The sequence below is a fragment of the Carcharhinus amblyrhynchos genome, chromosome 15, assembly GCF_965287045.1.
Source record: "Carcharhinus amblyrhynchos chromosome 15, sCarAmb.v2.hapA, whole genome shotgun sequence".
Classification (NCBI taxonomy): domain Eukaryota; kingdom Metazoa; phylum Chordata; class Chondrichthyes; order Carcharhiniformes; family Carcharhinidae; genus Carcharhinus; species Carcharhinus amblyrhynchos.
The window spans coordinates 4,922,867-4,949,650 of NC_137338.1; the positions used below are offsets into that span (position 1 = coordinate 4,922,867).

General features: G+C 45.7%; 1 protein-coding gene across 5 annotated transcripts in view; it reads right to left on the reverse strand.

Moving 5' to 3' along the window:
• Positions 1-4,971: 4,971 nt before the first annotated feature.
• LOC145353040 (SAM domain-containing protein SAMSN-1-like) overlaps positions 4,972-26,784 on the reverse strand; it is a 114,327-nt gene continuing 92,514 nt past the window's right edge. For 4 of the 5 annotated variants that reach the window (XM_080203362.1, XM_080203364.1, XM_080203366.1 and 1 more), the window contains 5 exons: positions 23,759-23,885; positions 15,979-16,133; positions 14,393-14,599; positions 11,829-11,973; positions 4,972-7,814 (listed from right to left, as the gene is read on the reverse strand). In XM_080203362.1, coding sequence (XP_080059488.1) covers positions 7,615-7,814; positions 11,829-11,973; positions 14,393-14,599; positions 15,979-16,133; positions 23,759-23,885 — 834 coding nt within the window. In that variant the 3' untranslated portion in view covers positions 4,972-7,614. The remainder of the gene's footprint in view (positions 7,815-11,828; positions 11,974-14,392; positions 14,600-15,978; positions 16,134-23,758; positions 23,886-26,784) is intronic. The other variant, XM_080203363.1, reaches the window with a different exon arrangement.

Below are 26,784 nucleotides of genomic sequence, written 5' to 3' on the forward strand. Positions count from 1 at the left end.
CTCGTGCTAGGCAACATCCTTGGTTTGTCATCAACACCTTTCGATCAAACAGGACGTTGACAGAGCTGTTACTTCCTTGCAACACTAGTTTGCAGAATTCAATTAACAAGTTATTTCGGGTTATCCCTGAGACTATCCTTTGTTAGATTGTGGTATCTTACAAGTTATCCATGCCTTACGGAGGTAACCATAATGTGGAAATGCTGATGTCGGACTGGAGTGGGACACAGTAAGAAGTCTCACAACATCAGGTTAAAGTTCAACAGGTTTATTTGGAATCACGAGCTTTCAGTGCGCCGCTCCTTCATCCTTCATCATCACTCACCTGATGAAGGAACAGAGCTCCAAATAAACCTGTTGGACTTTAACCTGGTGTTGTGAGACTTTTTTACTGAGGTAATGTAAAGATCATTTCCTGTTTGTTTATGGAACTATCTTGAACATGTAATCATGTCCAAGCATATTTATGAACCTTTTAATCTGGACTAATGCTGTTCTGCTGCTTCCCCCTGGGATTTTGCAGAGTGGGACTTCATTGGGGTGACGTGATGGGGAAGCTGGTCTTTCATGGAATATATTCAAGCTGAGAAGCTGCTTTTGGAGTTGAGAGTTCAGTGTCTCTAGTTTCCTTCCTTTGAAGTTGGAGACTGGAATCTTTCAGGAGAGAAGTCTTTTTTTTGGAGATTTGGCTGTATGAGAATTGGTTCTTTGGAAGTGGCAGAGGGAGAGGTATCCATTTCTGTCTCTGGGGTCTGGAGACTGGGAACTGACAGAGACTGGATTTGTTTCTCTACGGTTTTGCTGTTTTGTAGATATATCCTTCTCTGAAAATTGCTACCTGGACTTCTGTCCAAAAGTGTTAAAAAGCTGAAAATCCAGCATCAGGTGAGCATACTTATCTTTGTGCTAATTCTAAAGAAGGGTGTATGTCTATGGGGTATCGATTTAAATTGGAACAACAGAGATAGCTGGCTGTTAAGAGTTATAATGTGTTGTGTTTAAGTCTTGTAATTGGTAAAAGTTCTGATCTTTCTTTTTGTTATATTCTAACTGTGTTCTTAAATAAACTTTAGAGAATCATAGAAACCCTACAGTGCAGAAGGAGGCCATTCAGCCCATTGAGAACTGACAACAATCCCACTCAGGCTCTATCCCTGTAACCCCATGTATTTACCCTGCTAATCCCCTGACACTAAGGGGTAATTCAGCTTGGCCAATTCACTTAACCCGTGTGGGAGGAAACCGGAGCATCCAGAGGAAACCCAGGGAGACACAGGGAGAAATTGAAAACTCCACACACACAGTCACCCAAGGCTGGTATTGAACCCGGGTCCTGAAGCTATGAGGCAGCAGTGCTAAATGCTGTATCATTATGCTGCCCATCAAACATTGTTTGATAAAAGCTTCCTAGTGGGTCACTTGGATCATACCTGGAGTGAAACACCATGTGCTCACCCTAATGCCAAAATCAAATGTAAAAGTCAGGGCCTAGGCTAACTTCACAAAACACCCTGGAGTTACTGGCCTGAGTCTTAACAATATATATCAGGACATGATTGACAAGTTGCACCTCTTTTTCTCTTGAAAAAAGATCTTGGGGAAAGATTTTAAATTGTGGAAAGTTTTGATAGAGTGGATATATAGTTTCCCCTTGAGAGGAAGAGCAGAACTAGACCGTCACCAAGAAATCCAATCGGGAATTCAGATAAACATTATTTACCCTTAGAGTGGTGAGAATGTGGAACTCACTACCACAGAGAGTGGGTGAAGTGAATAGTTACATCTATTTAAGGGGAGGCTAGAAAAACGAATAAGAGAGCAGGGAATAGAGGGTTACAATGGGAAATTTAGAAAAATGGGAGGAGGTTTAAGTTGAGAATAACTACCAGAATGGACTGGTTATGCCAAATGGTCTCTTTCTGTGCTGTATATTCTAAGTAATCAATGCAGTTTGTTGGTGTTGTGTGAGGTGGCATTACATGCAGACCAGATTGGGTAAAGACTGTTGGTTTCCTTCCCCAAAGGGGCACTAGTGAACCACTTGGGTTTTTAGAGTGGATGCAATAGTTTCATGACCATTTTCATTGAGGACACCTTTTATTGCCTCTTTTTAACTGGATATAAATTCTCAAATGGCCAGGATAGGATTAGTTCACATACTCTGCATTTTTACTCCAATTTTCTGTTACTCCAACAATGCTAGGCCAGGAATTCTACAGCCAAATCTGAGTGTGATGCCTTCCGTGGCCAGATAGCCTGACAGTCAACATGTGACGTACTGGCAGTTGGATTTACATTGGAGCAATTTTAGAAGAAGAGGGAAATGTAGCAGAAAAAACTGGAAAGATTCAGGGGTGAAATAATTGAAATATATAATGTGATTAAAGGAGTTAATGTAAGGACATAAGTGGGAAAATAATATGAGTGGGAGGAAGTTACTTAACCCCTTGACCCTGCTCCACTATTCATCAAGTCAGGGCTGGTTTTAAAGTTAAAGTTTATTTATTAGTCACAAATAGGCTTACACTAAACACTGCAATGAAGTTAGTGTAAAAATCCCCTAGTTGCCACACTTTGGCATCTGTTCGAGCACACTGAGGGAGAATTTAGAATAGTCAATGCACCTAACCAGCACGTCTTTCAGACTGTGGAAGGAAACCAGAGCACCTGGAAGAAACCCATGCAGACACAGGAAGAACATGCAAACTCCACACCCAAGCTAGGAATCGAACCCTGGTCCATGGCCCTGTGAAGCAGCAGTGCTAACCACCGTGGCATTGTGCCACCGCCTTCGACTTCAACTCCTGATTCCCAAGCTATTCTTGAAGGACCCAAAAACATATCCACCTTGAATACACTCAACAATTTTGAGTCTCCACATTTCTCTGGGCTAGAGAATTGCACAGTTGACGGAAAAGGGTAGATAAAGAAAAAAATATTTCCTCTGGTGAGGAAGTCAACGGGTTTTGTCTTCAAATTAAAGTTTGGGGTGAGGTCAAGAAGCAATTTTTGACACAAAGGGTAGCGGAAATCTGGAACGTTCTCCCCCAAAAAGCTGCTGAGGTTTGACATCAGTTGGGATTTCTAAAGCTGCGATTGCCGCGGGTTAGGGTCTTGGATGAATGAGGAGTTGGGTGAGTCAGTTGAAAATCTCAGAACCCAAGATTGCTAGATTTTTGATAGACGAAGGATGTTACAGGGTTACAGAACCATGGAGGGTTGAGTTGCAGATTTGCCAGAATCTGATTGAATGATGGTACGGACCCAAGAGGATGTTGCTACGTTCCTGAGGAATGAAAGATTTATCCCCTACCTTCAACTAGGAGTAAGTATCATTTTGAACAAACCTCCAGTCAGAATCAGTTTGATGCAGTGAAGAAAACCGTATTTGTTGGTGACCGCAAGATGGTTATTTTTATCTGGTAGTTTTATTAGTCTAATATGCAAATGCATCATTCTACAAATGTCTCCAAAATCGTGTAGTTTATTCAATGAGCCACACGTGGAATGTCTTCATATAAATCCATTAAAGATCCTGACCAGAAACTTCCACCCTTACCCGTGGCTGGGATTCTCCAGTTCCTCCAGAACGTCAGGTTTTCCGTTTCCACTGGCAGCGGGACAGGCACGGACAAGATTGGAGAACCCCACCCACCCCTGTCCTGAACCCCCTACAAACACCTCCACCCCAAAGTGTACAATCCAACAGCAAAGGGGGAACAATCCGAGTCAGAACTTAAAATACAGGAAATTCAGAAACAACGGTGCCAAATCCATCCAGATAAAATATGAGTTGAGGAGGAACTTCTTCACTCAAAGGGTGGTGAATCTCTGGAATTCTCTGCCCGTTGAAGTGGTGGAGGCTGCCTCGCTAAATATTTTTAAGACGCGGGTTGATGGATTTTTGATGAGAGAGGGGATTAAGGGTTATGGGGAGAAAGCGGGAAAGTGGAACTGAGCCACGACAGATCAGCCATGATCTTATTGAATGGCGGGGCAGGCTCGAAGGGCTAGATGGCCTACTCCTGCTCCTATTTCTTATGTTCTTCTTATGTTCTTATAACAATCTAATAAATAGGTGCACATAAAATAAGCTTAGGAAATGGACTGATGCAAGTGTTTTGAATGATCGTCATGGAAATTGTGTGTTGAAGGCAGAAAGGAGTAACGGGGACTTTCTGTAACCTGGTTAAAAGTCACACATCTGACCTAGCTAGTTACACCAAAAATCCTGTTTTTTACCACTAAAAAGAGCAGTGGTTGCATGTTGAACATATTGATGTCTCTGTATAAAATGTTGATGGCCGCATGTGTGTATTTGTCTTATTTACATGCGTGTTCATATGTTTGTATCTATGTATGTATACCCATACACCTGCACAAATATTCCTCTTAAGTTGTGTCGTTGCACAGCAATCCACAGTCCCCGTGCGCAAAAGGTTTTAAAGAGACAGTACATTTAACTAAATGAAATGCATGCTCCAAAGAAAAATGGAGGGAATGTTGCCCTGCATGTAACCCTTCACGTGTGTTGCATGTATATCTGCGCAATACTTTACGTGTGCTGTGTATATGGGATCAGGCTGTGTCTTTCCCAGTTGTGTGTGTGTCAACATACTGTGGGATGAAGATATAATTGTGTTTCCAAAGTAGCTACATTTCTTTTTACTTCTATAAAATCTGTGATATCATTAGACTATTTGAAAACAGGAAGACAAACCTCAACAAGCCTTTCCTCTTCACATAGATCACTTACCTCTCACCTTAACCCTTGTCAAGTCATTTCTATCACCCAATGCATGCCCAGTTGTCTCTTATTCCTATTTCTTATGGTATGGCAGGTGATAAGTGCCAGACTGCCAAAATCCCCAAGGGAAACTTAAACAAGCTATCACAACCATTTAAAATTGTATTTTTTTTTAATATGAGAAGGTCTCTGGAATCAGGAGAAACAATTCTAAACCACTTGGGAACTTTTTAAAAACTAAACGTTTATTTAAAAAAAATGAAACATAAAAACACAAAATTACATTCGCGTAGTTAATATATTTGACAGGCATTTCCTAAAAAAGGTTTCTGCTGAATTAATTCAGAGCTAAGCATCCCTATTAGGGAATGGTCATGATAGATTTTAATCTAAAAAATACCAGTAACATTACCACAAATTTATTGTTGCTACAGGAGAAGTCTTACATAAGCTTCTCTCTCTCTTCCTCATGCAATACTAGGATCAAAGCTTGTCTCAAAACTTTGCAGATGCAAACACTTTCTTCTGAAAGTGATGGCAGTTATTATTCACAAGTTTGCTACCAGCGCTTGCTGCTTGAGGGCCTCAAAACCACACTAGTGATACAGTCTTCCACCTCTCTTTCTCTCTCTCATCCTTAACTCTGTTATTTTACCCTCCTTTAGAGGTTCCTTTTCCCAGAGTTTGTAGCACTCTCACGGCACTATTTACTTTTCGGTAAACACAACACTTAATACTTCGCTTTACTTCATTTACAATCTCCTTCAATTGCATATATGTCCTTTTTGAAATATAAAAGTTAACTATGAATCACTTCCCTTATCTTCCTACTGCAAATTTACATTTCAGCTGCTCGCCATTCTCATTTTAGCCGTGTTCAATTTCCACTTCAAAACACTGAACATCACACCTAAACCCTTTTTATGTCATGCAGTCTAACTATCTTCAAACTAACTAAATTAGTCATACCCATACATACAAACACAAAAGCTTGTTTCACAGTGGGAAAATATTGAACTCTCACCACACATTTATATTCTCTGAGGTCAAATTTTTCCCGATATTTTGAAGATTTTCTACCAGTAACTTTGGCGGAAACCTACATTTAGTGGAATACATCTGACTATTGCTGGCAACACTATTCCCATGACCACAAAAGACTGGCTCTGGAATAACGTATGTTTTTTTTCAGAAGTATCCTCCCGCCCCTACCCTTTGGGGAATAGTAGGGGAAATGGTGGAAGGATTCCCAAGCTGAGTGCCAACCCGTTGACCATATTGTGAATGGGTTACAAATGCTCCTTCCGCGGCCAACAAGTCTTGGCATTGGACTCAAATCTGGACCCTTCTGGTTGAGTCGTAGGCATGCTATCACAGCATCACTTAGTCGCCTATACTTATGGTGCTTTAATCAAATGGAAATCAATCAAATATCTTTCCCTCGAAAGCAATGATTACAATCTGGATGCTCAAAGGCCATCCACTTCCACATAGTTCACCAAATGGCCATTCCCATTTGTCAATGGTCCTTTCACATTTTGACCCTAGTTGGGCAAAAGAAAACCTGAAGTAATCCATCAAGCTGGCAAGGTCGGTAAAATGTACTTCCATGCTCAACATTTTGGGTATGGTGTAGAGAACAAGAATGGCGGAGATAGATGTTCCTGCCACCCATTGTGCTGTAGCTGGTGGTGAGAGGCACAGAACAGATGAACACTTTCACTGCCGGGGAGTTCAGCTTCTTTAAATGCAGATCCATTGAAAGTACAGCTTAGTCAGCAAGTCATCCAAATTTGGAACCCATCAAACCCCTAAACTGTTCCACTCTGTCACCGATGCAGTCCATTTGTTGAGCTGATCATTGCGTTAACATTGATTTATCCGTTCTAGTCAAGGAGTGATCTTAGCCTGAGTAACCATCTTGCAGAAGATGGTTACTGGGCCCACTTTGGTTCTGGCGGTTCCTTGACCAACAAAGTCCACTCTCTTTTCCTTATATTCCCACAAATGTTTCTCCTTCAAGTGCTTATCCGATTCACCCTTCTCTATTATGTACAAGTCAAAAAACACAGGGGGTTTATTGGGCTGAGCTTTGTCAGCAAAACTTGAGGCAGCTTTGTAAGCAGCTAGGACTGGGAAACTTAAGAGAAAAAAATCTTTAGGGCGGCTCCCCAACATTTCCTGGCATCCTCTGAATACTCTCCGAGGTGGCTACAGGGAGATGTCGGTTACACGCCCGATAGAGCTGTGAAGTCAATAGAGGGAGACAATTGGCAACAGTTTTTAGATGGGGTTGAATTTAGGTGAATGGGATCCTTGTTTTGTCGCCAGCTCACTTACTGGTCACAGTGAGAGGTTGTGATGTAGGCAGTGGTCACTTTGAAGATCCATATTATCAGCCCTTGGGCAGTCCACCTGCAATATCCATGCGTTTTGCCTGCAGATGGACTCAGCGGACAGTTCTGGGTGCGAGCGATTGCCCATCATCAGTGTCGCACTTCCATCATGTGCTAAGTGGACATTGGAAAGGCGGTGTGCTTGTTGGCCACACCCGCAAAGTTTAGCCTCAGGCATGTTCACAACATGGAAATGACCCCTGACCTCAGGTCACCAATGTTCATGGGAAAATTTGGCCGGTTGAGTTGCGATAATCAACACGTTCTTTACCAGGTGCTCCCTGCTTTTTGGAAGATCACAGGGCGAATCCAAAACTGTGCCCATTGCTTTCTCGTGTAGCTTCAGATTAAATAAAGGAAACCATTGTGTCAATGTGAGTCTGTAGGTGTCAATGCACTGAAAACTCTCAAACATCCATAGGCTCCGAGTGTATGACTCCAAACTGTACAACTTGATTACTCCCACGGCAATTATTCATCAAGAGAAACACGCCGAACCATTTCTGGCAAATTCTCCAAATCCAAGTCTTCTTTGCCGTTGTCTGAGATTTCGGATGTAGCGTAACAGCCAGAGTCCCTGGGACAATTCACCAAGTGTGCTTGTTCCAGCTTCAGGTCAGAGGGTTGGTCCGCTGTTAGAACATCATTTTTCTCTTCCTCTTCACTTAGAACTGTAACACAGAAGTATAGAATTATCATTCTATTTATCCGTCATGACCTGCTTACCAGTAACTAGGAAGAGATCATTAAATAAAGCTCTTGTATGGGAGACACATGGTTGAGTGTTTGGGTGCTTAGATTTTGCCAAGTCCCAGAGAACACTGAAATATACGAAGGTGGTATTGCCATGCCTGAGGTTCTTGGCCTTCACCACCTTCTCACTACACTCCTCATACCTCTCCACCTTCTCCTCTTCTGCTTCAACCTTACCTCCCCACCTTTTCCCGTTCTCCTTCAATCTTACCCACCTTCTCTCCGTTTCTCTTAATTTTGCCTGCCCATCTTCTCCTTATCTCCCTCAATCTTGCCTCTCTACTTTCACCCTTCCATATCCTTCAATCCTTCCTCCTAACCTTTGCCTCATTCCCCTCAGCCCCAGCCTTCATTTCGGGAGGTTTCCTTTTGGGTGTAAGTGTCACCAGGTTCCCACAGGCCATGATGGTGGATGCAGTCATCCATAACGAACTATGAGATTGCAAGGCCTGCTCTCTCTTAGTCTCTGGTGCATTGTTGCCTTAAGGTAGCGCCCAAGGTCAAACTCGCTGAACTTTAAACATGGCTTTGAGTCAGTGCAAGACAGTTAGGCCACAAGCATTGTGCTCTTCAACAGATAGCAGAAAGGTAGTCCCACCACAACCTGATAACGGGTGCCACATCTGCTAATTGACAATATCTTGCTGGATTCAGTTAGATTCGAATGGGTAAGTCATGTTTTCTGTGGTAAGGTGGACAGTGTTCACACTTCAATCGTGAAACGTTGTGGGTTCAAATTCTCTAGAATCACATCGTTCTGTGTCTGAAGTGAGAACACAGAGCTGCAGCTGACATGATATTTCCCTTCTTAGAGCAACTTTTACTCCAGAGGTTCAAATACGAGCTCCATGCTGAAACTCAGTACAATACTGAAGAAATGCCGCATTGATAGAGATGCCAGCTTTTGGATGAAATGTTTAATTGAGGCCCTGCCCATGACCTCAGGTGGATGTGAAACTTTCTGGGCTCACTATTTTCATAGAGTAATAGAACCCCTACTCTGTAGAAGGAGGCTATTCAGCCCTTCGAGTCTGCACCAACCACGATCCCACCCAGGCCCCATTTAGGTAACCCCGCATATTTACCCTGCTAATCTCCCTCACACTAGGGTCAATTTAGCGTGGCCTAACCCACACATCTTTGGACTGTACAAGGAAACTGGAGCACCTGGAGGGAACGCAAGCAGACACGGGGGGAAGGTGCAAAGTCCACACAGACAGTGACCCAAGACCAGAATTGAACCCAGATCCCTGGCACTGTGAGGCAGCAGTGCTAACCACTGTACCATAGTGCTGCCCATAAGCAAACAGGGTAGTTGTCCCCACTGCCTTGGAGCAATAATTCTTCTGCAACGAAGATCATTAAATAACAAGAGGATTTGTTCATTGATTATATTTGTGGAAGATTACTACACATTAATTCGTTGCTGTATTTCCTCACATTAGGACGCTAACTGCAAATCTTGAGATTCTGCTCCCTTGACAAGGACACAGCCTCCCACCCATTTACCAGATGCAGGAGAGCCAGTGGAACCGGGCCCCTCAGTTGGACACAGAGTGAATGACAATGAGGGCCTCTCCTGCCACGATGAGGTCTCAATATAAAACGCAACAGGGACAGAGCCTCAGAGGCAAGGGTGAGCCATGAAAATCCCAACAGATTTTGCTGGCATCCAGGCTAAATGGCATCAAAAGTAATTTTTAAAAAAGGAAATACTGAAAGCTGCAGGTCTGGAAACATCTCTGGAAAAGTCAACGGGTAAGATTTTCCAGTCTCAAGACCAGCAAATCCCACCTGAGGTTAATGGATTGACCTCGCTTTGAGGCTCTGACAGACTGAATGCAGACACACACCCACACACTGAATTCCCTCATTCCCTACTCTCCCCCCCCCGTCCACCCTCCATCGCTCTCAGAATGGTATTCATATTTCTAAGTCTCTTCCCTACAGAACAGTGGATTCCAAGTCATTGTGAGAAGCCTCACTGCACCAGGTTAAAGTCCAACAGGTTTATTTGGAATCACGAGCTTTCAGAGCGCTGCTCCTTCCTCAGCTGAGTCAGGTGCCTTTACCTGATGAAGGAGCAGCGCTCCGAAAGCTTGTGATTCCAAATAAACTTGTTGGACTTTAACCTGGTGTTGTGAGACTTCTTACTGTGCCCACTCTAGTCCAACGTCAACATCTCCACATCATTCTGAGTCATTGATTATGTTAAAGCCTGAGATGGACATTTGTTTGATTGAGAAGGGTGTCGATCATTATGGGGGTGTGTAGATGATTGGAGTTAAGGCCGAAATCTAATCAGCCATGATCTTACTCATCAGCCAAATGGCCTACTGCTACTAAGATTTTGTACGCTCTCGTGTTACATAAGAACATAAGAAATAGGAGCAGGAGTAGGCCATCTAGCCCTTCGAGCCTGCCCCGCCATTCAATAAGATCATGGCTGATCTGTCGTGGCTCAGTTCCACTTTCCCGCCCTCTCCCCATAACCCTTAATCCCCTCTCTTATCAAAAACCCATCAACCCGCTTCTTAAAAATATTTAGCGAGGCAGCCTCCACCACTTCAACGGGCAGAGAATTCCAGAGATTCACCACCCTTTGAGTGAAGAAGTTCCTCCTCAACTCCGTTCTAAACCGCCTCCCCTTTATCTTGAGGCTGTGCCCCCTAGTCCTACTGTCTTTTTTGAGCGGGAAGAGTCTCTCCACCTCTATCCTATCCATCCCATTCATCATCTTATACGTCTCAATGAGATCTCCCCTCATTCTTCTAAACTCTAACGAGTACAAGCCTAGTTTATTCAGCCTCTCCTCATAGCTCAATCCCCTCAACTCTGGTATCAGCCTAGTAAACCTCCTCTGCACTCCCTCCAGGGCCAAAATATCCTTGCGCAGGTGCGGCGCCCAAAACTGCACACAGTACTCCAGCTGCGGCCTCACCAATGCCCTATACAGCTGCAGCAAGACCTCCCTACTTTTATATTCAATCCCCCTCGCTATGAAGGCCAGCATCCCATTCGCCTTCCTGACCACCTGCTGCACCTGCAAGCTGGGTTTTTGCGATTCATGCACTTTTATTCTGATTTTCCTCTTGGTGTATGTGGAACTGACTGGCCTCAACACTACTGCACACTCCTTCACTCTGTATCCCTGCCCATCACTATCCTTCACGTACAGGACAGAAGCAAGGAATAGAGGATAAGAGGAATTGAGAATTAGCAAATGACTTTTTGAGTCAAGAGAAATAGGTGTGGATGTAGTGCTGTTTGTACCTACACTAAACCAACAATTTCAAGGAAGCAGCTGTACATCACCTTCTCAAGGGGGATTGGGGATGGGCAGGAGCCTGGCCAGCAAGGCTCACATCCCAAAAAAAAGCATATTTAAAGAATGAATGAACAGTTCTGGCAAACGTCTTCAAGGACACAGGAATATTCTTGTGAAAACTAATACATGAAAGATGAAGCAATAATAGTGAGAAGGGAAGCAATGGCTTAGTGGTATTATCGCCGGGCTATTAATCAAGAAACTCAGCTAATGTTCTGGGGGACCCACGTTCGAATCTTGCCACGGCAGCGGTGAAATTTGAACTCAGGAAAAAAAATCCGGAATTACATACCTACTGATGACCGTGAAACCATTGTCGATTGTCAGAAAAACCCATCTGGTTCACTAATGTCCTTTAAGGAAGGAAATCTGCCGTCCTTACCTGGTCTGGCCTACATGTGACTCCAGAGCCACAGCAACGTGCTTGACTCTCAACTGCCCTCTGAACAAGGACAACTATGGATGGGAAATAAATATTGGTCTGCCTATGTCCCATGATTGAACAAAAAAAATGATGCTGCCAGTGACATTATGACTTGTTTGTCTTCATGCAGAGAGATTGATAGAGCAATACAATCAAGTAGAAGGCCAATATCATCCTTACCGTCATAATCCTGTTGAGCAGCAGTCAGGAGTATTGCTCTCTGCTCTGCGTCCGTGATGTTAAGTTCGATCAGGTGACTCTCCTTGAGATCTTTGAGATCCTCCAGAGTCTGGTAGCCATTTAAAAGGAATGTGGAGTAGAGATCCTACAAGGAGTGAAAACATGAAAATCACAATCATTACAAAGGGAAAGGGACAAGAAGGAACTTTTAACGTGACGTTAAACCTACCAAATTGACCAAGCTTTTGTCCACCTGAGTCTGCTTTATTTCCTCATGTCTCTCAGCATCGAGTCCTGTCTGATAAATGCTCATGAGCCATGTCCCGGGACATTTTGGTTGATTATTCTCCAAATATTTCAGTGCTTTCAGCAATGCTGCTTTCCTGATCCCGATGAACCCCGCACCCCCCTCCCCGCCGATGAACTAACGTTCCGGTTCTATCTCCATGCCATAGAATTTAGAATCATAGAATTTCTACAGTGCAGAAAGAGGCCATTTGACCCATCAAGTAGGCACCGACTCTCTGAAGGCGCATCCCATCCAAGTCCTATCCCCACAACCCCACACATTTACCCCACTAATTCATATCACCTACAAATTTCAGACGCTAATTTAGCATGGCCAATCCACCTAACCTGCACATCTTTGGCGTGTGGGAGGAAACCAGAGCACCCAGAGGAAACAGATATGGGGAAAACATTCAAATGCCACACAGCCAGTCACCCAAGGCTGGAATCGAACCCGGATGCCTGGTGCTGTGAGGCAGCGGTGCTAACCATTAACCAGAACCATTCTCCCTTCAGTCAGCTCTCACAGTGGGGGTGGGGAGGAGGGAGTGGTGTGAGCATGAAATCCATCTTTTGATACTTAGGTGGAGAATTCCCTATTAGTAAAACATGTCCCCCACAGGGCTGTTTATCACGAGAAATAGTGACTAAGATGGCCTGTAGTGAGTTAACTTTGCACTGTTGAAGAAATCACATTGGCAGTACACAGCAGAGGCAGCTCCAACTGGTAGAGGAGGTATGGAAACAGCTTCTTAGGGAATAACTTTTCTGGAATATTGACATTGCTGACACTGCCATCATTCATTGTTTTATTTTATTCATTCGTGGGACATGGGCCTTGCTGACTGGCCAGCATTTATTGCCTGCCCTGAGTTGCCCAAGGGCAGTTGAGAGTCAACCACATTGCTGTGCCTCTGGAGTCACATGTAGTCCAGACTGGGTAAGGGTGGCACTGAAGGACATCAGTGAACCAGATGGATTTTTCTGACAATCAGCAGTGGTTTCATGGTCATCAGTAGATTCTTAATTCCAGATCTTTTTATTGAATTTAAATTCCAGCATCTGCCGTGGTGGGATTTGAACCAGGTCCCCAAAGTATTAGCTGGGTTTCTGGATTAATAGTCTAGCGATAATACCACTAGGCCATCACTTCTCCCCGTAGTTAACTTGGATATGATTTTTGAGACCAGTTAGAGATTGAACTTGAATCAGGGTGGAGTCACATAATGGAAACTAGTGTGCGGTAGCAAGTTTCCTCTGTTAAAAGACATTGGTAACAATCTAACAGTTTCAATTAGACTGACACTTGCTTGTTAGTTGTGAGATTTATTTAAGATTGGTCCAGGTTCTCAAAAAAGCCATGGTGAGATTCGAACTCAATTAGTTTAAGTCTGGTTTGTTACTAGCCCAGGAACAGAACCATAACTTGTGTATACCTGAGAATGAGGGTCCTTTTCACACAGCCAGTGATTCGGACCTGGAATGTACTGTCTGGGAGTCAGAGGGAGGATGGGTTGACCTAGGCATTCAAAAGGGAATTGGAGCATTATTGGAAAAAAAGAGTTTTGTGTAAAGCTGCATTAGCTAGCTTGTGGCATTAGTTAGGTTGCTCCAATGAGATGAAACATCCTTCTGTGCTGTAATTATCCTACGGTCCTTTAAAAGGAGCTCAGTTTTAGGTAGCAACATCATGTGATTTCCTTTCAATACTTTGGGCATTGGGGAATAGTGAGAAGGATTTCTAATTCAGATTGTTATTCTGAGTAAGCCACGCCAGGAAGTGAACATGTTAACATCAGCTGATCTACCCACCACATCCCCGTCCCCAATACAATTCAACAGAGTTCCCAAAACTCAGTAGCTAGATTCGTAAATTTATTGATTTTATTTTTATTTATTATGTCACAAGTAGGCTTCCATTAACACTGCAATGAAGTTATTGTTAAAAATCCCCTAGCGGCCACACTCCGGCACCTGTTTGGGTACACTGAGGGAGAATTTAGCAAGGCCAATGCATCCTAACCAGCACGTCTTTCAGACTGTGGGAGGAAACCGGAGCACCTGGAGGAAACCCACGCAGACACAGGGAGAACGTGCAAACTCTGCACAGACAGTGACCCAAGCCGGGAATCGAACCCGGGTCCCTGACGCTGTGAGACAGCAGTGGCAATCATTGTGCCAGTAAGGTGTAAGGTTTCTTTGAGTGCAAGAGCCAGTGTAATTGGGATTGGTAAAGGAGGGGAGAGGGAGCAAAGGGAGCAGCACACAGTACTAACCAGCAATTGGATTCTTTCCAATAGTTCCTGTAGGGAATCAGGGACTGGCTGCTTGCTCCTCCTGTCCGTCCTCAGTTTCTTAGGGATGGCATCTTCTTCGGGCAGGATATCCACGTAAATAAACTTGAAGTTTCCCACTTTGCTGTTCAACATTCCTGTCCACGTGCCCATGGTTGGCTTGTTAATTATATCGATGATGTCACCTCTCTGAAAGAGTATTTCGAGGTAAGTTAACCCTTGCACTTTGAATTTAAATGACCTGTTGTAAGTGAGTCAAAGTTACGGAGAAGGGTCAATTATAACCCGAGGGGTGAAATGTGTAGGAGACGAACATTATTCTGCAAACTGGCACTTCCCCTCACCCTCCCACCCCTGTCCTCTGTACCCCAACACACTCCTTCCTTTATTTTCCTCACCTATCCTCCGCTCCCCATATTACTCAATATCTCCACTCACCTCCCCCTCCCGTCTCCCATCTCACTTCTTCCCCTTTTCTCCCGTCACCCTACAATCCATGCCCCTCCCCCTTCTTTACCTCCCCTCCTCCCCCTTCCTAATCACTCTTTCCCTGGCCTCCCTTACCCCCCTCTCCTCTTGGACATGACCCCCTTCCCCCCCCACAACCTTCCTCCCCTACCCCTTGTTCCCCTCTTCCCTCCTCCCCTCCCCCTTGTTCCCCTCTTCCCTCCTCCTCCTCCTCCTCTCCTCCCCTCCTTGATTGCAGCTCTCCAGGTGTCTTTTCACATGGAGAATAGGGACATGGCAGGAGTGGGAGAGGCATTGGGAAAAAGCAGGATGGCCTAAGATGGTGTCATGGCAGCCACCAGATTTTAGCCTTGAGCATTCCTGTGCTTCTTGGCACCACAATATAACTAACGTTTGCTGTTCTGCTCTGTGAGCGGGGTCGGATCTGAGTAACTCTTCAGCTTATCTGGGTGTTGCCTGTGGCTCAGTTGTACACTCAAGTTCCAGCCCCACTGAGGTTGGAAGTCCAGGCCGAAACTTTGCTACTAAAGGAGTGCTGCTCTGTCAGAGGTGCTGTTTTCCAGCAAAACTAAAATACTACAGATACGAGAAATCTTTGAAACAGAACATTCTGGAAATACTCAACTGGTCTAGCAGCACCTACGGAGAGAGAAACAGATTTAACATTCCAGGTTAATAACCTGGCTGTTCTGATGAAAAGTCATTGACCTGAAACATTCGCCAGAAGTCTACCGCCTCCCCTGCCACGGGATTCAGAGCACGTTGACCTTAGGTGGGATTTTCCGTTCCCCGATCGAGCAAGGCCGTACAATCCCGCCCATTAACTTTGTTTTTGAGTGTCAGTGATTGAAGAGTAAATATTGTCCAGGAGATCAGGGAGAACTCCCCTTCAAAATCATGCTTTGGAACCCGTTTACCATCCCCCCTGAGAGGGCGGACGGGGCCTGGGCTTAACATCTCCTCCTGAAGACACCACTCTGCCAGCTTTCACCCGGAATACATTCAGTATTTGGCCCCTGGAGTGGGATTTGAACATACGACCCTGCGTCTCAGGTGAGCCACAGGTGCCCCCTGACCCAAATACATTGGCGTTATCTTACCTTGAGCTTGAGAGAGTCGGTATCATAGGGGCTGGGGGTGAAGTCCGTGTGAACCTTTGCCCGACCACAGAAGGGGCCTGTGTAGGACACTTCCTCGTCCAGCCTGAGACTGTCACGGTTACTTGCCGCCTCTGAGCTGCTCGCGATGCCGCCTGCTTAAGAGACAGGGAAGTATCAGGACGACTGAAGGCAGCTCAATCTACACGTCTTCCCAGAGCCTTCAGCACGCCTACCTCTCTCCCCTCCCATCACAGGCATGTTTAAATACCTCCTCTGTCCCTCAACTCCTCTCCTGCTGTCCCCTCAGTGCTATCCTCTCTCCAGTGCATCCTTCATTGTGATTGAGCTAAGTTCCTGATGACACCGGAGCGAGGTGATGCCTTGTGAGCTGTCCCCAGCATACCCTCTATTTCCACTTTTTACTCTCACTCTATGCACTCTAACTCTTTCAGACTCTTTAATAATGCTCTTTTTAAATCATTTACACTATATCCTGAACCTCTCCTTTCCTTCTTCTCTATGTACTCTATGAATAGTATGATTTGTCTGCACAGCCTGTAAGAAACAATGGGGCCATTCTCCCATCAAGCTGCACTGATTAGTTAGTGAGGCAGGCTGGGAGATTTAAGCAGGGTTGGTTTAGTGTGATCTGTGCTGGGTGCATGGCCCCAAGCACGATTCCCAATGCCGGAATTCCAGTGCTGGAAAGAGACACGGAGGTGCATTACCTGTGCAGTGCCTCATTTAAATATATTTTAAATATAATTAATTGAAGGGCTGGGTTCACAACAGCTCCCCACTAATAGGGAGGTCGTGGTCCGACCCTGCTGGAGTGAAGGGGGACAATCAAGGCCCCCCCAGGGGATGAGGGGGTGCCCCCTAGGCATTGGCACCAAGGCAGTGCCAGCCTCTGCCCCATGCACTGCCCAAGGTGCATAGAAACTCCTGCTTCTAGTTTCTATGCTGGCCTTCATAGGATTTGAGTATAGGGGTAGGGATGTTTACCGTATAGGGCGTTGGTGAGGCCACACCTGGGGTATTGTGTGCAGTTTTGGTATCCTTTCCTGAGGAAGGATGTCCTTGCTATATACCCAGTACCCAGGGGGCTTGTTGGCACTGCCCACCAGGTATGGGGCAGTGCCAAGGGGGCAGAGCCTAATGGGGCAGTGCCTGATGGGGGCGATTGTGGGCGTGGGGGGTCCCGCTGCCACTCTGTAGTCAGGATTGCGGCGGGGAGAGAGGGGGAGGCCAGCGACCAAGGTTGGCCAATGAGGTGGGGTGCTGGGGGATGGCAGTCTGCTGGCGAAGGGGGGGGTCAGTGTTGGGGGGGTTCGGAGCTGCAGGTGAGGGGTTGGAACTGCCGGTGGTGGGAGGAGGTTGCGGAAATGGGGGAGGGGCAGAAGATCGGGACTACAGAAGAGCGGGAATAGAGTCGGGGCCCATGCATGTTGAGGGATCAGGCCATGGGGTGATACCGGCGATGCAGAGATCACGGAGCTGGCCAGCAATCGGGAAGCCGGCAGACAGGAGTTACTTTGTATGCGCAGATCTCAGTGCTGACAGATAGTCGCATGCGCAATGGCCCACTCAGCGCTATGCTGCCGGCCTCTCCAGGGGCAATAGGCCCACCCCCTGACAGTTTAAGTGATGGTACACTCTACAGTGTGCAGAGTGTGGGAGATTCTCCTCTCAACTCCCACTGAAAAACCAGCGTGATTTAATCCCGTTTTCAAGCAAATTCAACACTTAGAATCTTTTGGGGAGAATCCCCCCCCCCAGTTCTTTTCACTGTGTCCCAATAAGTGGGTCAATAATAAATCAAAATTAAAAATAAGTTGGCCCTCGGAAGCTCCACCTTTCACCAGCCTTCAGGATACCTATGACTATGGCCGCAGAGCAGTTTATCTTCAAACAAAATACTGTTTGAGATTCCTTAATCCAAAACCCACATTGCCCATTGCATTTTAGAATTTGGATCATTTCACTTTTCGGATAGCGTGTATAAACTTGCACAACAATAAGCTAAAGCCTAGGTTAGCTAGTCTAGAAAAGTTAGAACACAAGAACAATCTGGGGAGGGAGTATGAGAAGCTGGGAATGGAATTAAAAAGTAGAACCGACAAGGTGGTCGTCTCTGGGCTACTGCCTGAACTGAGTGCAGACGGGCGTAGGGTTGACAGGATAAAGGAAGTGAATGGGTGGCTCAGGGATTGGTGTGGGAGGAATGGGTTCGAATTTATGGGGCATTGGCACCAGTATTGGGGTAGGTGGGACTTGTTCGGGCGGGATGGGGTTGGTCTGAATCGTGCTGGGACCAGAGTGTTGGCGAATCGAGTAAAGAGGACTGTAGACAGGGCTTTAAACTAATTAGTGGGGGGGAGGGTGCGAGGGTAGGTGACGCTACGAGGTCTAAAGTTAAGGATAGGGTACAGGTAAGGGAAGAGGCCGAGGATGTCCCAATTGGTGGCGTTACGGCAAATAGGGTCCAGGTGAAGGCTGGGATGAAAGCGCTTTATCTGAATGCACGAAGCATTCGGAATAAAGTGGATGAGCTGGTGGCGCAGATCGACACAATTGGATACGATCTGGTGGCCATTACAGAGACGTGGCTGCAAGGTGACAGGGACTGGGAGATGAATGTACAGAGCTATCAAGTGTTTAGGAAGGATAGGCAGGAGGAAAGAGGGGGTGGCGTAGCTCTGCTGATTAAGGATAGTATCAAGGTGGTAGCAAGGGATGATATCGGAGCCAAAGAGCAGAACGTGGAATCGTTGTGGGTGGAGATTAGGAACAGCAAAGGGAGGAAGACGCTGGTGGGTGTCGTCTATAGGCCCCCGAATAATGATCTGGAGGTGGGGCGGGCTGTTAACACGCAAATAAGTGCGGCGTGCAGGAATGGGACGGCAGTAGTTATGGGAGATTTCAATCTGCATATTGATTGGTCGACCCATGTTGGACGAGGTGGGCTCGAGGAGGAGTTCTTGGAATGCTGCCGGGATAATTTCCTTGAACAGTGTGTGTTGGAGCCGACGAGGGAGCGAGCTATCCTGGATCTGGTGCTATGTAATGAGGCGGGTAGAATTAGGGACCTTGCGGTGAAGGATAGAGTGATCATTGTATGGTGGAGTTTCTGGTGCAGATGGAGGAGGAGAAAGTGGGTTCCCGGACATGCGTCCTTTGTTTGAATAGAGGGGAGTATGGTAGGATGAGAGAAGAATTGGCGAATGTGGACTGGGGGAGTGCGTTGGAAGGTAGGTCTGCTGAGGAGCAGTGGAGGATCTTTAAGGAGATCTTTCTTGGTGCTCAGCAGAAATTTATTCCGATGGTTAAAAAGGACAGTAGGAAGAGAGGTAATAAGCCGTGGATAACGAAGGAGGTGAAGGAAAGTGTTAAATTAAAAGCGGAGGAATTTAGAGTAGCTAAGAGTAGTGGGCGAGAAGAGGATTGGGAAAGGTTTAAATGTCAACAAAGATTGACAAAGAAGTTGATAAAGGAGGGTAGGAGAAGCTATGAGGCTGGGCTAGCACTTAATATAAAAAAGGATAGCAAGAGTTTTTATAAATATATAAAAAGGAAGAGGCTGGCTAGGGTGAACGTTGGTCCTTTAGAGGATGAGAAAGGGGAGCTAGTGGTAGGGGATGGGGATATGGCTAAGGTCTTGAATAACTTTTTTGTTTCTGTCTTCACGGAGGAGGACGTGAATAATTTGCCGGGTGTTAGCGATGGAAAGGTGGTAGGAATGGAGGGTCTTAATGACATTACTGTTACTAGAGAGGTGGTGCTCGACAGACTGGAGGGGCTGATTGTGGACAAGTCCCCAGGACCGGATGGAATGCATCCGAGGGTTCTGAAAGAAATGGCGGAGGTGATAGTGGATGCCTTGGTGGTTATTTTCCAGACGTCGCTGGATTCCGGGGAAGTGCCGGAAGATTGGAAAACGGCTAATGTTACGCCGTTGTTTAAGAAGGGTGCCAGGCAAAAGGCGGGGAATTATAGGCCGGTTAGTTTAACGTCTGTGGTAGGTAAAATGTTAGAATCCGTCATTAAGGAGGAAATTGCGAGGCATCTTGATGGGAATTGCTTGATAGGGCGGACGCAACACGGTTTCATTAAAGGGAAGTCGTGTCTGACAAATTTACTGGAGTTCTATGAGGATGTGTCTAGGGCAGTGGATAGAGGAGAGCCGGTGGATGTGGTCTTTCTGGATTTTCAGAAGGCGTTTGACAAGGTACCTCACAAGAGGTTATTGCAGAAGGTCAGGGGACATGGAGTTGGGGGTAGGGTGTTAGCGTGGATAGAGGATTGGTTGTCAAATAGGAGGCAGAGAGTGGGGGTCAATGGGTGCTATTCGGATTGGCGGTTGGTGACTAGTGGGGTGCCCCAGGGGTCGGTGCTGGGGCCTCAGCTATTTACCATTTATATAGATGATCTGGAGGAGGGAACCGAGTGCAGGGTGTCGAAATTTGCTGATGACACCAAGATTGGGGGAAAGGCAAATTGTGCGGAGGGTGTGGAGAGTCTGCAGAAGGATCTAGATAGGCTGGGCGAATGGGCCAGGAAATGGCAAATGGAATTTAATGTTGGCAAGTGTGAGGTGGTCCACTTTGGTAGGAAGAATGGTAGGAAGGACTATTACTTACGTGGCGAAAAACTGCAGCAGGCGACGGTGCAGAGGGACCTCGGGGTCCTTGTGCATGAGTCGCAAAAACCCAGCTTGCAGGTGCAGCAGGTGGTCAGGAAGGCGAATGGGATGCTGGCCTTCATAGCGAGGGGGATTGAATATAAAAGTGGGGAGGTCTTGCTGCAGCTGTATAGGGCATTGGTGAGGCCGCAGCTGGAGTACTGTGTGCAGTTTTGGGCGCCGCACCTGCGCAAGGATATTTTGGCCCTGGAGGGAGTGCAGAGGAGGTTTACTAGGCTGATACCGGAGTTGAGGGGATTGAGCTATGAGGAGAGGCTGAATAAACTAGGCTTGTACTCGTTAGAGTTTAGAAGAATGAGGGGAGATCTCATTGAGACGTATAAGATGATGAATGGGATGGATAGGATAGAGGTGGAGAGACTCTTCCCGCTCAAAAAAGACAGTAGGACTAGGGGGCACAGCCTCAAGATAAAGGGGAGGCGGTTTAGAACGGAGTTGAGGAGGAACTTCTTCACTCAAAGGGTGGTGAATCTCTGGAATTCTCTGCCCGTTGAAGTGGTGGAGGCTGCCTCGCTAAATATTTTTAAGAAGCGGGTTGATGGGTTCTTGATAAGAGAGGGGATTAAGGGTTATGGGGAGAGGGCGGGAAAGTGGAACTGAGCCACAACAGATCAGCCATGATCTTATTGAATGGCGGGGCAGGCTCGAAGGGCTGGATGGCCTACTCCTGCTCCTATTTCTTATGTTCTTATGTTCTTATGTAACTAGGAGCAGGAGTAGGCCATCTGGCCCCTCAGATCTGCTCTGCCATTCAATACACCATGTCTGATCTTTTCCTAGATTCAGTTCCACTTATCTGCCCACTCACTATAAAACTTAATTCTTTTACTGTTCAAAAGTTTATCTATCCTTACCTTAAAAACATTTTGTGGAGGTGCGGCGCTGGACTGGGGTGGACACAGTAAGAAGTCTCACAATACCAGGTTAAAGTCCAAGAGGTTTATTTGGAATCACGAGCTTTCGGAGCGCTGCTCCTTCACTCAGGTGAGTGCTGCTCCTTTATCCGCTCACCTGATGAAGGAGCGGCTCTCCGAAAGCTTGTGATACCAAATAAACCTGTCGGATTTTAACCTGGTGTTGTTAAAAACATTTAATGAGGTGGCCTCAACTACTTGCTGGGCAGGGAATTCCACAGGGTCACAAGCTTTTGGGTGAAGAAATTTCTCTTCAACGCAGTCTTAAATCCGCTCTCCCTTATTTTGAGGTCATATCCCCTAGTTCTAGTTTCACCTGCCAGTGGAAACAACCTCCCTGCTTCTATCTTACCTACTCCCTTCATAATCTTATATGTTTCTACAAGATCTCCTCCCATTCTTCTGAATTCCAATGAGTATAGCCCCAGTTTCTCCTCATACACCAATCCTCTCAACTCTGGCACCAACCTAGCAAAGGTCTGTCGCTGAATAATAAACATTATGTGGAGATGCCGGCATTGGACTGGGGTAAAACAGAAAGAAATCCCACAACACCTGACGAAGGGACAGGCTGTCCCGAAAGCTTGCGGCTTTTGCTACAAATAAACCCGTTTGGACTCTAAACTGGTGTAGTGGGATTTCTTGCTGAATTGTAAATACAGGGTAGCTGTAACAAGTTCCTTTTTGACATATTTAACACAAAAATCGCCACGTAAACAATGTAGAAAAACAGCTAGATTCCCCGTGCTAAATGTCGATGAGGTTAAAAGAAAGGGTGGTTTCTGGATGTGTTTGGTTCACAGATGAAGGATTCTCGAACTCTACGTTCAGAATATGATCACTCTTGCAAGCAAAAGCGCGCAACACGCCCATAACAAGCACCAATGGAACAAATAATCCTGGGATCCTTTCTGGGTGTTGGTTTTCGAGATAGGCTTGACTGGGTTAACACTTGTCCAGCCTCCATGACAGAAAGTGAGAAGTCTCCTTACACCTCAGGTGATACCCTTTTGGGTACAGAGAAAAATGGAATAAATTGACAGTTCTCTTTGTACCTTTAAGAATCGGTACAGAGCCACTGATAAGCAAGCGTGGGTGGTTGTTTTTGTGATGTACTGTTAACCACATTGCCCGCTTGGGCAGCTCGTTGCCTGAGTTTGCTATCTTCAGAATCTGCTGAAGTAGTTTAAAAACCAGCACATTTCCTCACTATGGTCAGGGTAACAGAAAAAGATGTTCATCATTTTAACCCTTGTAATTTACACAGGTGATCTGAGCAGGACTGGGGTGAAAGGGATCAAAGGATATGGGGCGGGGGGGAAGAAGATCAGGATGTTGGGTTTGATGATCAGTCATTATCAAAATGAATGGTGGAGCAGGCTCGAAGGGCTGAATGGCCTCCATCTGCTTTTAATTTCTATGCTGGCCTTCATAGGATTTGAGTGTAGGGGTAGGGATGTTTTGCTGTATAGGGCGTTGGTGAAACCACACCTGGGGTATTGTGTGCAGTTTAGGTGTCCTTATCTGAGGAAGGATGTCCTTGCGATAGAGGGAGTACAGCGAAGATTTACCAGGCTGATTCCTGGGATGGCAGGTCTGTCATATGAGGAGCAACTCAATCGGTTAGGATTATATTCACTGGAGTTTAGATGAGTGAGAGAGAATCTCATAGAAACTTATAAAATTCTAACTGGGTTAGACAGGGTAGATTCAGAAGGAATGTCCCTGATGGTGGGGGAGAGTCCAGAACTAGGGATCATAGTTTAAGGTTAAGGGGTAAACCTTTTAGAACTGAGGTGAGGAGAAATTCCTTCCCCCAGAGGGTGGTGAATGTGTGGAATTCACTCCCACAGAAAGTAGATGAGGCCAAAACATTGTCTGACTTCAAGAAGAATTTCGATATAGTTCTTGGGGCTAACCGCCAGCACAGACAGAATGGGTTATAAAACTTTATGAGTGGGATTTGTTGGCAGTGTTTGCCCCAAAACCAGAAAGTCCCACCCGAGCTCCACAGACCTTTCCAATGGTCCGCCCCTCGACTCCCATGGTGGGCAGAATGGAAAAGTTCGCCCCTGTGACTCTGTGACAGTGTGGCATCTAGTCTGTGACTATTACTGGCCCCATGACAAAATACATCCTCAGAAAAACTCTTCAGTTGACTTACTAGATGAGCTTTGACCACTGTTCAGACTATAGAGACTCTCCATGGACTCGCAAGCTTTCAGGGAACCTTCTTCCGGTTCATGTTCTCCTGTAGCTTGGCTTGCAGGATCTTCTGCATTGGCGTCGCACTGAAAAACACAAGTTTTCCCCTCAAAAACCTTGGACAATTGTAACTGCTGCTGATTCACTCCCAGAACCAATGAGATCACCTAGGACCAGAAATTGGGCCTACTCCATAGTTTAATGACTCAACATTCCCACTTCTGCCCCACAACCTCAATATTTTTATTTTAACAAAAATCTAACAATCTCAGTTTTAAAATTATAATTGATCTTGCATCAATTACCATTCGCAGAGCCGAGTTCCAGTCTTTTACCAGCCTTTGTTTGTAACATTTCCTAATTTTGCTTCTGAAAGTTCTGACTTTAATTTTTAGGCTATGTTTCTACGTCCTAGAATCATCAATCATTTCCTCCGTGTCTATCTTAAATTGCTTTTCTTCATATCTCGAAAACCTCAATCTGATAAATCATGAACTTTGGACGCTAAAATATTCCACTGATTGTGGCATCACATCTGGTACCATTTAGAACATGGCTCCTGCATTGCTGTGTGGAGTTACTCGCCTTTTCTGTGGTCAGACTTTGTAACCTTGGCCAACTTTTGTCCACAGTTGCACAATGAAACAGAAACATTACGTCAAAAGCCCCCATGCTCACTCAAAACTGTCCAACCTGTGGGGTTCCTTGTCTGATTCTGGGAAATTAGCACTCTGGTACTTAGTGTAGCCCACATGGAAACACCAAGCAAACTGAGTTTTAAGATGGCAACGCCCATTTGATTTTAACCCTGCCATGCGATAGCCAGTTTCAATTTTGTTTCCAATATCCGCCCCTCTATCACACTCACATGGTCCAAATCTGACACTTCCCTCCCCTTCCTTGCCACTTCTGGTGATAGACTGCCCACCAGTATCCAGTACAAACCCACCAACTCCCACAGTTACCTCGACCGCAGCTCTTCGCACCCCATGTCCTGCAAGGACTCCATTTCATTCTCTCAGTTCTTTCACCTCCGATGTATCTGTTCTGATGATGCCACGTCCCACAGTGACGCTGCCATTTTGTCTTCCTTTCTCCTTAATCATGGCTTCTTACCAATTGTGGTTGACAGCGCTCTCAACCGCGTTCAACCCATGCCCCGGGCCACTCATCTCATCCCCACCCCTCTCTCCCAGAATCGGAATAGGTCCACTTTTCCTCACTTTTCACCCCACCAGTCTTCGCATTCAAAGGATCATCCTCTGTAATTCCCACCAATTCCAACACGATGCCACTACCCAACACACTTTCCCCCTACTCTCCATGTCAGCATTCTGCAGGGACCATTCCCTCCAGGATACCCTGGTCCATTCCTCCATCAGCCCCAATACCTCACCCCCTTCCCACAGCACCTTCCAATGTTTTTTCAGAAGGTACAGCACCTGCCCCTTTTACCCACTACCTACTCACCATCCAAGGGCCTAAACATTCTTTTCAGGTGAAGCAGCTCTTCACGTGCACCTCACTTAATCTGGTCTACTTTAAAATCTTGCTTTCCATCTTGTTTTCCCTCACTATTATCTTCCCTCCTCCCCATCCCTCTAGGGCTGTTTGTCACATGTCTCAGGGTAACACTGCTCACCATTCTAATCTCACAATGGGCCGCTATCTGCACCATTCTTAGCCTTGATCACCACCATTTACATTCTCTTTGTCCCTGGGATCTTTGTCAATTCGACCCCTGTACCCCACCAGAACAATATCAACATCCCCCTATACTCTATGGTCTGCAGCTCTAACGAAGAATCATCCAGGCTCGAAACATTGGCTCTATCCTCTCTCCACCGACGCTGTCAGACTTCTTGAGATTTTCCAGCATTTCCTGGCAGTGTTATGTACACATCAATAACTCTTCTTCTGCCATCTGACCTTTCGCCCCAGTTAGCTTCTACTCCACTCTGAGTTGCGGCTAAGGTTAAACTACAGTCAGTGTTTAGTGCAAACTGTACCCCACATTGGGAGGCAGTAAAGTATAACATAGTATTTATAACCAGAAACTGGCCATTCAACTCAATTAGCTCCACACAAAAGCCTCTTGCAACTAGTGTCATCTAAGACTAAGAGCATCTCCTTCTATTCCTTCTGGTCATTAGCCATTCTGATGAGTGCAAAGTGAAAAACTTTGATAGCATGCCACTTTTTTCAGCCATATTCTTTTCTTCCTCATGTGTTTATCTCACTGCCCCTTGAATGCATCCACACCGTTCACCTCAACCACTCCCTGTCTTGGCAAGTTCACATTCTCAGCACTCTCTGGGTAAAGACCCTGCTTCCAAATCCCTTATTGGATGTATTAGTGACTATCTTTCTTTATGATCTCTCGTACGATTGGAAACTTCTTCTCTATGTCAATCCTATCAAATCTCTTCATAATTTTCAAGATTTTAATCAGTTTACCCCTCAGCTTCTCCTCCTCCTCTGTTCTAGTCACTCTATCATGATGAGTATCATAGTGTGATATCATTCTTGTAAATCTACGTTTGCACCTTCATTCGTACACGTACCTTCTTTTTTGTAATATGGAGACTAGAACCATGCATAGTATGAGTGTGGTCTAACCAATGTTTGACAAGTTTAAGACGGAATTAGAGTTAAAAGGGTTTTAGCTTGTAATCAAATATTGACAAGATGCTATCTAGTTACGAAAACGGAAAATGCTGGAAAAAACCCAGCATCTGACATTCTTCAGTCTGATGAAGAGATATACAGGCCGGAACTCGACAACATTGCCCGTAACGGAATTGGCACGGGCGAGGGACCAAAAATGGAAATCCCCGTTGACCCCGGATGTAAATTTTCCATAAATGCACAGGGTTATGAGATAGGGTGGGAGAACGGGCCTGAGCAAGATGCCCCTCGAAGAGACAGTGCAGACATGATGGGCCGAATGGCCTCTTTCTGCACTCTTAGGAGTCTATGATCCTT